This window comes from Sphaeramia orbicularis, chromosome 20 (genome assembly GCF_902148855.1).
Source record: "Sphaeramia orbicularis chromosome 20, fSphaOr1.1, whole genome shotgun sequence".
Lineage (NCBI taxonomy): Eukaryota > Metazoa > Chordata > Actinopteri > Kurtiformes > Apogonidae > Sphaeramia > Sphaeramia orbicularis.
Window position 1 is genome coordinate 3,362,199 of NC_043976.1, and position 11,004 is coordinate 3,373,202.

Below are 11,004 nucleotides of genomic sequence, written 5' to 3' on the forward strand. Positions count from 1 at the left end.
CAGGGGTGTCCAAACTTTTTTTAAAGAGGGCCAGATCTGATAATGTGGACATTGCCAGGGGCCAGTGGTCCCTTCAGACATTTTTTAAACAGTAAAAATTACATATAAAAGCGATAATTTTAAAAACAACTTTATTTTCATTGTCAAAATATCATTTTTTTTTAAATGGCAATGTAACCAAATCTAAGCCACTCAGGTGTGAACAAATTAAAAAAAAAAAAAATTCTGCCTTCCTTTCACATATGGAGTCAGATAACATAGAACAAACCGTGTGGAGTATCTTAAACGTCCAAGAAGTTGATAAAAATCTTAACCCCACATTCATTTTAAACATGACTTATATGAGTAATCATTACTCATATATTACTCAGTAATGCAAAGTCTGTTAATATTTAAGATGAAAACATATGACTCTTACTCTTGTCTTTCACAAAATCATTCAGAGAGTAATATTTTGTGTCACATCTACAAGTACATAACACCAGCAATTATAGGCAACTAACCTGGCAACTTGGTAGCCTGCCCTGGTGGTGAATTCACTGAACTCACTGGTTCACATGAAGAGTCACTGTTGTGAGTTTAAAGCAGCTTGAATTTGCTTCACTTTTTCGGAGCGCTCACTCCCTGCTAGCTTGTTGTATGCGTTAGCATGTTTTGTCTGCTCGTGTCTCTTTACGTTGAATTCCTTAAACAAGACAACAGTCTCTTGACAAATTAGGGAAACACAATCACCTTGATTTTCAGTGAAAAAAAATTGTAATTCCCATCTCTCCTGGAAGCGGCGGCCCTCACTGTCAACTTCCGTTTTTTTTATTTACAGGCGCCATGGTTAGAAATTAGCGAAAAAGGTTCACGGCAAAGTCACAGATCCAGATAGAGTTAGAGTGGTGCTGCCACCATGAGGTGAAAGGAGGAACTGCATTTTGAACCTTTTATGATTCATGTACTCGGTTCAACAGTCCAAGCGGGCCATAAAGAATACATTATAAAACCCAAGCTGTGGGCCGTATAAAATCTGACCGCGGGCCGTGATTGGCCCCCGGGCCGGACTTTGGACATGCCTGCTTTACTCTAACCACACAACCTTTACTCTAACCAGACAACCTTTACTCTAACCAGACAACCTTAACCCTAACCAAAGAACCTTAACTCTAACCGGAGAACCTTAACCCTAAGCAGAGAACCTTAACCGTGGAAACTTAACTTTAACAGAACCTTAACTCTAACCAGAGAACCTTAACCCTAAACAGAGGATCTTAACTCTAACCGGACAACCTTAACTCTAATAGGAGAACCTTAACTTTAACCGGAGAACCTTAACTCTAACCAGAGAACCTTAACCCTAAACAGAGAACCTGAACTCTAACTGGACAGTCTTAACTCTATCAGGAGAACCTTTACCGTAACCGGAGAACTTTAACCCTAATCGAAAAACCTCAACCCTATCCGGAGAACCTTAAGTCTAACCGCAGAACCTTAACCCTAACCTTAAACCAAGAACAGAATGTTATGTGTCATTAAACCTGTGAAACTGGCATGAAAACCAAAAACTCAGGTAAATAAATCTGAAAACAGCAGGAAGTCGAGGGTTTACGCCCAACAAATGAGTGAAATATAGTGTAAAGGCTGGACTTCCTGTTGGAGTCAGGGTTCAGCTCCAGGAGGCCTTTTTACCCCCTTTTGGGGTTTTTTTGCATCTGGATCTAAAACTGGTCTGGGTCAAACTACATTTCATAGGGGGCACTGTTGAGCTATTTTCCCCAGATGCAAAGTGTTGTGAGTTGGGTTAGGGTTAGGGTTAGCAGTTTATCAGAAGGACAGTGAGATGTAGATTCAGTTTGGTTCAGTTTTATTTGTTCAGCCCTATATCACAACAAGGCTACCTCACAGGGCTTTACAGAATTAGTTGGATATGAAAACAAACAACAGTCAAATAAACAGTAGATGAAGGAAATGGATCTAATGTCCTGGGCATCCCCCGTCCTTAGACCCTCCTTGTAGGCAAGGAACAACTCCAAAACCCAGTGGGAAAAGTGAAACCTGAGGGACAACCACAGTGAAGGACAGATCCACTCCCATGGACGGACAGGCTGTAGATGCACCAGGACCGATGGACGTCCATTTGCAGATGTAGTTCCAGTCTGTAAGGATGCAGTAGAGTGGGAGCACATGAGGGGGTCCATCTCAGATCCCGTTGTCATTAGGCTGCAGGCTTCTACAACTGAAACAGTAGCCACTCCCCCAGAGGAGGGTAGGGAAAAGGGACACCGGGTGAATAGTGATAAACAGACTAAGCAAACTAAGATGCATGTTTCAGATGAATATGAATATGATGAGGTTATATTTAACCCTTACCATCTGCAGGTGACCTTTGACCTCCTTAATGGCCTGAATCTACAAATCATGTGTTTGTTACTGTTCTTCTGCTTTGAGTCTGAGTGGTCGTTCAGGCGGTCTGTGAAGGTTAATCTTATGTTCTTCCACCTGATGTTCTTCCAGCTGTGTCCTCAGTACTGGCCGGAGAATGGCCTCCATCGCCTTGGTTCACTGCAGGTGGAGTTCGTCTCTGCAGATCTGGAGGAGGATGTCATCAGCCGCATCTTCAGGATCTATAACACGGCAAGGGTGCGTTTCATTCTCACTCTGTCTCCTCCATTCGTTCAGAGTGTTCACTGTAGATGACGACTAGAACATTAGAAATCACCTACACTGGTCATCTAGGTTTGATGGAGAATCTGTAAGATTGTCTCCACTGGTAGATGTCATTGTAAACAGCTGATCACCTGTTGTAGATGTGAATCTTAGGTCCACATACCCATATCACAGAACGCCAGACAAAGGTTTGGACATATCTTCTCATTGGTGTGGAGTGTTGAACAAACCAAAATGTTTAACCTCCTAAGACCCAGGACATGTCAGCAAAGTACAAGCTTTTTTATTTTTTATTAAATAAGTGCCTATATTGGAAATCTCATGATGCAACAGTATTTTCAGATGAAGTTTGTAAAATTTTTATGGAATGTCCTTTGTGGTGGACAATTTTCTTTTCTTTCCTTTTTTTTTGTATAAAGTTGTGAAACTCTTGTCCACAAATGTGGACAGTGGGTCCTAGGAGGTTAATATTTTAGTCTCATTCTTTCAGTCAGCTTCATGAGGTTTTCTCCTGGAATGGTTCTCGGCCAACCCCAAAATGAGTTCCAGAGGTGATGAGTTCTTATCGGTTGCTTTACCTCCAACTCATCCTAAACTATCGCATTGGTTGTGGAGGTCAGGTTCATCTGATAGAGACTCCATCACTACCTTCTTGGTCAGATGGTCCTTCCAAAGCCTGGAGGTGTGTTTGGGGTCATGGTCATGATAGAAAACAGATAATGGACCCACGAAGAACAATCCAGATGTGATGGGATGCCTCTGCAGAACACTATGGTCACTGTCTCACCAACAGTATCACCACCAAAGCCCCTCCACATCCCCCACACCATCACACCTGCTCCTCCAGGCTTCATGGTCTACCATGAAGCCTGGAGAAAACCACACAAGTAGAAAACCGTCCACTCACCTTTCACAGGTCTCACAAAGACATGGAAGCAAAAAGCTCAGACCAAAGTACAGACGTCCACTTGTCTAATGTCCATTCATGGAGTATCTTGGTCCAAGCAGTTCTCTTCATCTTCTTCTTCTTCCGATCAGTTGATGTTCAGATGTTTCTACTGCTTGAACTCTGTGGAGCTTTATGTGGGTTCTAATGTCAGGAACTCATAATGTGTGGTTTTTGAGGCTGGTAACTGAGGACCTCACCTTCTGCAGCAGAGTTAACTCCTGGTCTTCCTTTCCTGGGCTCATCCTCTTTTGGGACTTGAGGATCCTTTTAAAATTCTTTTAATGAGCTGACGTTCAAGTCTTAAAGTAGTGATGGACTGTGGTTTCTCTTGATTTGGCTCAATGGTTCTTCTCATAATCTGGAGTAGTACAGTAGTGGAATTGGACTGTCCACTGTATGGAACTATGGACCAACACCACTGAAGGGTTCAAACACTTTCAAAAGACAAGAAACTCCACTAATTAACTCTAACCAGACAGATCTGTTAATTGAAAACCACTCCAGATGATTACCTCACGAATCTGAGAGAACAAAGAGTGACCGAAGCAAAAGGATAGAATATTCAACATATTCTGCTTTATTTACACTTTTCTGTTTCCATAAGTCTTCTTTCATAATTTTAATATCTTCAGTATTATTCTACAATGTATAACATGGTGACAATACAAAACAAAACAAAACAAAACAAAAAAACACTGAATGAGAAGATGAGTCCAGACTTCAGACTGGAACTGTCAAATAAAACACTGTTGTTGATCTCAAACAGTCCAGTATGATCCAGAACAGGGTCCTATGGAACGTCAGGACCTGACATCATTGTATTTCATGCATGAAGATCCAAACACATGACAGACAACAAGAAGTATAATGAGTGTGAATGACCTCATGCTTTTTCATTAAACTCAGAGGAATAGAATGTGATATGTCTGTTCTTTTGGTCTGTTCTATTTGTTGTATGTAATGTATGTTCTATTAATAAGAATCAGCCTCGTGTCATTGTCGTTCACACTGTCAGCGTCATTGCGGTTGTGAAGGTAGAACCATTTCATTGACATTGCTGCAGTTGTGGAGATAGAACCATGTCATCGATGCTGTTGCGGTTGTGAAAGTAGAACCGGTTTCATCTGGGTCATTGCGGTTGTGGAAGTAGAACTGTTTTTATCTACGCTGTTGCGGTTGTGGACGTAGAACCTTTTTCATAGACGTCGTTGCAGTTATGGAAGTAGAACCGTTTTCATCTATGTTGTTGCAGTTATGGATGTAGAACCATATTCATCTCCGTTGTTGTGGTTGTGGAAGAACCATTTTCATCAACAGTGCAGTTGTGAATGTAGAACCATTTTCATCGATGTTGAAGTCGTGGATGTAGAACTGTTTTCATAGACATCGTTGCGGTCGTGGAAGTAGAACCGTTTTCATCTATGTTATTATGGAAGTAGAACCGTTTTCGTGGACGTCGTTGCGGTCATGGAAGTAGAACCATTTTAATCTACGTTGTTACTGTTGTGGAAGAACCATTTTTATCAATGTTGCAGTTGTGGAAGTAGAACCATTTTCATCGACATTGTTATGGTTGTGGATGTAGAACTGCTGTGACAGTTGTTCTTTTGGACAGATCTCAATAGATCCAAGACTCCAGGCCTCAGAGAACGAGGGTTACGCAGGTAAATCATTAGCATTGAAGCTAAACCAAGATGTTGTGAAACAGGATAAATTAAACTGTTCTTGTTCTGCTGTGAGCATCACAGTCCTCGGTGGATTGGGGGTGTGTGTTTGATTTGATCGCCCTTTACGCCCTCAGTCAGTCAGAGTGCATTTGATTTGCGTCTCATGAGGCTGCGCTGCGTTTGATCCTAACCCCCATTTTCTCTCCTGTTTGGCCAAATTTAGATCAGAATGTGTTTGATTTAAAGCCTCTCACCTCCCTGTCGGGCTGAGTTTAGGCTCCGCTGCGTTTCATTTCCCCTCCTGCGTCGAACAGAATGTGTGTGGTGTTTGATCAGACCACCGCCACCACCTACCTCCTTGCAGTGGCTCGCATTTAGCTTGCAGTGGGTTTGATTTACTGCCTTCTTCCTCCCTGTCACCTCCCATTGAGAAGCTTTTTGTGTTGTGTTTGTCGCTCAGGGTTAGGGTGGGTCGGGTGTTTGATGTTTAATCTGGGTGCGTTTGTTTTGTTCTCCAGCCACAGGACGGGTATCGAATGGTGCAGCAGTTCCAGTTCCTGGGTTGGCCCATGTATCGGGACACGCCGGTCTCCAAGCGCTCCTTCCTCAAACTGGTCCATCAGGTGGATAAGTGGCAGGAGGAATATGATGGTGGCGAGGGCCGGACTGTGGTGCACTGCCTGTAAGACTCCGCCCCTTCCACCCACATGCAGAAACACAGCAGAAATAGAACCAATGTACTGATGGCGTTGATCGGCCTCGTACGTCCAAACCCCTTTAGGTAGGACACGTCCTCATCATTTGGCAAAACCACACATTGGAACCAGAAACCGAGGAAACTGAGGACCTCCTGTCAGTTTTAGGTTCATCTACTTCGGACATGACACTAGGTTTTTCATGGATGCACCTGGATATCGTTTGGATTCAATATCAGACGTCTTTTCACTGACATTAATGTCACATATTAATATTTCATGTTTTATTAGAGGTTTTCTCACAATTGTGTAAGTTTTAATCTATTTCATTCACAGATCATGTGATGAACAACTGAAACATTTACAAGAAAACCAAAAAACATAACATTTAGAAACAGAAAGTATCAGAATCGGTCAAGAATTTTTACTGAATCACACTTAAAGATACTCTCAGTTTTATTTATCAAACACAGCTTTGAGTCAGACCGTGGTGGCAGTAGGTGGCACTGTTGCTCTGTCTCAGCATAATGCATTCCTAATGTTAGCAATAACAAGTCACCATTTTTGTTTCTCAAACAATTTATTACCTGGTCAATTTGATGACCCACCTGCATACAGGCTAACGTACTATGAACGAACATGCATAACTTTATGCGACTGTAGAGAATATTTGAAATGCCCATGCAAACAATAAGAATAATTAAGTTAGCCAAACTTAGCCGAATCTTACCTGTCCAGGAGAAAATGAGCAACTTCAGCATCGGTCTTCAAATTCTTCTCCACTTTCAGCCGTCTCCATGTTTCAAAAGCATCTCCTATACATATCCTTGTTTTGTTTCTCACTTTGTCATGATGTGTTTGGGAATCATAACAAGGCCTTTTAGGTTTAGTAACGCCAGACATTTGTGATCAGAAATGTTCCAGCTGCGGCTCAGTGGAACTGGCAACCTGAATGCCCAAACACTACTGACTTTGTGATTGGGAGATAGGTGATGGGCGGAGCCTCAGACCAAAACACAAAATGACACCAGAAACATTACTTGTCGGCTGACACTTACCTGTGGTAGTACAGATACTGTAGTACTGCAGATACTGTGGTACTGCAGATACTGTAGTAGTACAGATACTGTGGTAATATATAGATACTGTAGTACTACAAATAGTGTGGTACTGCAGATACTGTTGTACTACAGATACTGTAGTGCTGAAAATACTGTTGTACTGCAAATAATGCAGTACTACAGATGCTGTGGTTCTGCAGATAATGTAGTACTACAGGTACTGAGGTTTTGCAGATACTGTGGTACTACAGATACTGTCATACTGCAAATAATATAGTACTGCAGATACTGTACCACTGCAAATACTGTGGTTTTGCAGATACTGTGGTACTACAGATTATGTAGTATGACAGATACTGTAGTACTTCAAATACTTTGGTTCTGCAGGTATTCATTCATTCATTATCTGAACCCGCTTTATGATCACTAGGGTCACAGGGGTTGCTGGAGCCTATCCCAGCTGCGGGGGCAATAGTGTAGTTCTGCAGATACTGTGGTAATACAGATACTGTAGTACTACAGATAGTGTGGTGTTGCAGATTATGTAGTACTACAGATACTGTAGTACTGAAAATACTGTGGTTCTGCAGATAATATAGTACTGCAGATATTGTGGTGCAACAGATAATGTAGTACTACAGATACTGTGGTACTGAAGGTACAGAAGTAAAAGTACAGTCAGTGTTAAAAGTATCTGAGGATGTTTTTAGGACGTTGTTCAAATGTGAACATAAACATATAGATCTCTGCCTCCATCTAGTGTTGATATTGGGGAAGTGCAGCTGTTTGACTTCTGTCTTTTCTTCTTCAGGAACGGAGGTGGTCGCAGCGGCGTCTTCTGCAGTATCAGTATTGTTTGTGAGATGTTGCGACAGCAGCGTTGTGTTGACGTGTTTCATGCTGTTAAAACTCTGAGGAACAACAAACCCAACATGGTGGATCTACTGGTAACCATACACACACACACACAAACACACACACACACACACACACACACACACACACAAACAAACACATAAACACACGCAAGTGTCTCACGTTCCTCTGTTCAACTATTTTAATCTGACTTCGTGTCTCGCTCTACATTTGATGACGTTATAATTCTACTGATTTGTTTTTGAACATGTTTGTTTATGTTGTGATATTGTTCTTCTTTATTGGTCTTGTGTTGTTTTTGTTGTGCTGTCTTCGTATTGTCTCATTGGTTTCCGCTTTTCTTTCTTTGGTTTTACATAAACCAACATCGTTCCTTTTTTTATTCGTCTTTTTGTGTTATTGTCTTTGTCCATTTGTCCTGTTGTGTTGCCGTTGTTGTCTTGTTGTTTTTCTTGTGTTGTCTTGTGTTCTTACGGTCTCATTGTTTTTCTGTTTTCTTTCCTTGGTTCTACATAAATCAACGTTCCCATGTTTATTTTTCTCTTTTTGTGTTATTGTTTTTGTTTGTTTGTTGTGTTGTCTTTCTTTGGTTCAACATAAATCAATGTTCCTGTCTCTGTTTCTGCAGGAACAGTATAAATTCTGTTATGAAGTCGCTCTGGAGTATCTCAACTCAGCTTAACCTCAACCACACACCCCCAGCCACACCCCCCAGCCACACCTCCTCCTCCTCCTCCTCCTGGTGATGACGATGGCTGCACAGGGTGTGACGGGATGAAGAGGAGGAAGACTGAACAAGGAGAGGTGTTTGCACTGCCTTGTGTCCGACGGCAGCGCAGACACACACTCACGCCCTCTGCTGGTCAGTGTGTGTCCGACAGCGGCGCGGACACACACTCACGCCCTCTGCTGGTCAGTGTGTGTCCGACAGCGGCGCGGACACACACTCACGCCCTCTGCTGGTCAGTGTGTGTCGTCTGTCATAGTTAAGTTCTGAAGAATCTGCAGGAACCAAAACGTCCTCCTGGTTTTTATTTTTCACATCTGAGTAGGACGTCCGTCCGTCCAGAGGATCTGTGTTCTGTCGCTTTGAACTGATAACATGACCTTTGAACCCAAGACAATAGTATTGATGTTTTGACTGATTGGCTGATTGATCGGCCCGGTGAATCCCAAATCTAACATCTTTCAAGTCCAATAAATTCACACAGGAGGAAAATCAGTGACACGGAGCCTTCATGAATAATAACAAAACAGAAAAATCAAAAATCCAACACGAAGATGTGTGTTTTCTCCAAATCGAGACCAAATTCAGTCAAATGGATGAAACAACCAATGAAAAGGGGTTCTGTGATGGATGTTCCCCTGTTCTGTTACTTGGATGGAGTTCTGCCACTGGTTTTTTGGTTCAGGTTCACATGAGTAGATGGTGTTGGATGTTGTTGAAGGGTCTGGAACAGAACGTGAATCCACCTCTGGACCTGTTTTCAGGATGAATCTGAACCATCTCCTCAGCACTGACATTAAACAGAAAACCTACTGACTGATTCATTTTAGGATCGGTGATCAATACCGATCTGTTCTGGATTAAAAGTCAAAGTTTAAGAGATGTTTTCAATCCGATGACTTTGTTTTATTTGTTTTCATTACTTTATGAAATGAAAATACAGCTTTATGGTCATTTTAAACTTCATTAGAACATGTTTTGCTTTTTTAATGTATTTATTGTAAATGTCCTGCCTGCAGTACCTTCCCAACCCAACGGGGCCACAGTTTGGAATCCCTTCTCTCTAACTGGTAATAATCTGCCAGCCTTTAACGTTAAAATCATGAGCACAGTTTAGATAAATGAATGAAAACAGCCACGGAGAGGAAATATTAAAAAAAAAAAAAAAAGATTTATGGAGAAAACCTTTGAGATTCTGTCAGAATTTTGGTTCTTGATGTTCCTCATAATGTGATCACTTTCATCTGACAGAACATCTGAATTCTTTCATTTTCTTTAATCACACATTTTTGACCTACATGTGTAAAATGGTGAGTGTTTGTTCTCCGGTTCTACGCTGGATCTAATGTGGACCGAACCCGGGTCAGGACGCGGATCTGCTGGTTCTGGATCTGGACCGGTTGATGCAGATGTTAATAATGTACATAGAACAGGAGGAAGCAGAAGAAGAATATTTATTCCTTCAGTTGTTCTCAGTGTTAGTGTTGTGGTTTTTGTGAAGCACAGACAAAGACAATCATGTTCCATTGTTGGACTGAACCAAATGGACACAACGTTCTCCTGATTAGAACGTCCAGTCCATAATTATCACCTTAAATGTTAATGTTCCAGCACAGGTTAAGGCAGATGAAAACACTGTCGTCTCTGATCCGATCATTTCTGTATTCTGGTTTAAATTTGACATCAAGCTAAAGACAATGGAATGATTGAACAAAATGAATCATCTCATTAAAGTTGTGGTTTTAATCTGTTCTTTATGGAACGTTGTGTACTAAAATAAACCTTGAACACTAAAGAAAATGAACACCACCACAAAAATGTTAAATATGGTTATGGTTGTATGACCCCACCCTGTTCGTGACGTCTCGGCTCACGGTCGACGTTTTTGCATCTGGTTGGTCAGTGGTGGGTGGGGCCATTCTGCTCGCTGACGGATGGCTCTGGTGCTGATGAGAACATTAATGTAATAAAAGTCTTTATTTATGTTGTAATTATCCAAACTTGCAAATTAAAGTCTATGTACACTTGACTGGAGACTCTGTATGTGCAGATTTTATCTTTAGAAATAGTTGGTTTTATTGTTAATGCCGAAACATCGCAACCTCCTCGACCCCGACACAAACCATCACATGATCTGCATGTCCATCCCAGAGAGTCCCATCAAAACTCAGCCTGAAACACCCAAGACCACCAGGTCCAGGTTTACCGACACTCAAAGACACTCTGAGAAACAGTGGCGGCTGGTGAAATTATTTTTTGGTGGCGCAGTATTTAAGTCAGTTTTCTAATGCGCTGTAACTATAGGTTAAATTGGGCTAGTTGAGCTGCACTGTCAAAAAAAGATACCAGCAAGGTAACTTCAGAGTCTTTGATAAAA

The 11,004-nt window shown here is 41.6% G+C and overlaps 1 protein-coding gene across 1 annotated transcript in view; it reads left to right on the plus strand.

Annotated features, from left to right (window-relative positions):
- LOC115410980 (receptor-type tyrosine-protein phosphatase mu-like) overlaps window positions 1-10,656 on the plus strand; it is a 188,462-nt gene extending 177,806 nt beyond the window's left edge. Inside the window, 4 exon segments of the mRNA XM_030122845.1 lie at window positions 2,500-2,625; window positions 5,787-5,950; window positions 7,836-7,971; window positions 8,529-10,656. Of these exon segments, the coding sequence (XP_029978705.1) occupies window positions 2,500-2,625; window positions 5,787-5,950; window positions 7,836-7,971; window positions 8,529-8,582 (480 nt within the window). The 3' untranslated portion in view covers window positions 8,583-10,656.
- The last annotated feature ends 348 nt before the right edge of the window (window positions 10,657-11,004 follow it).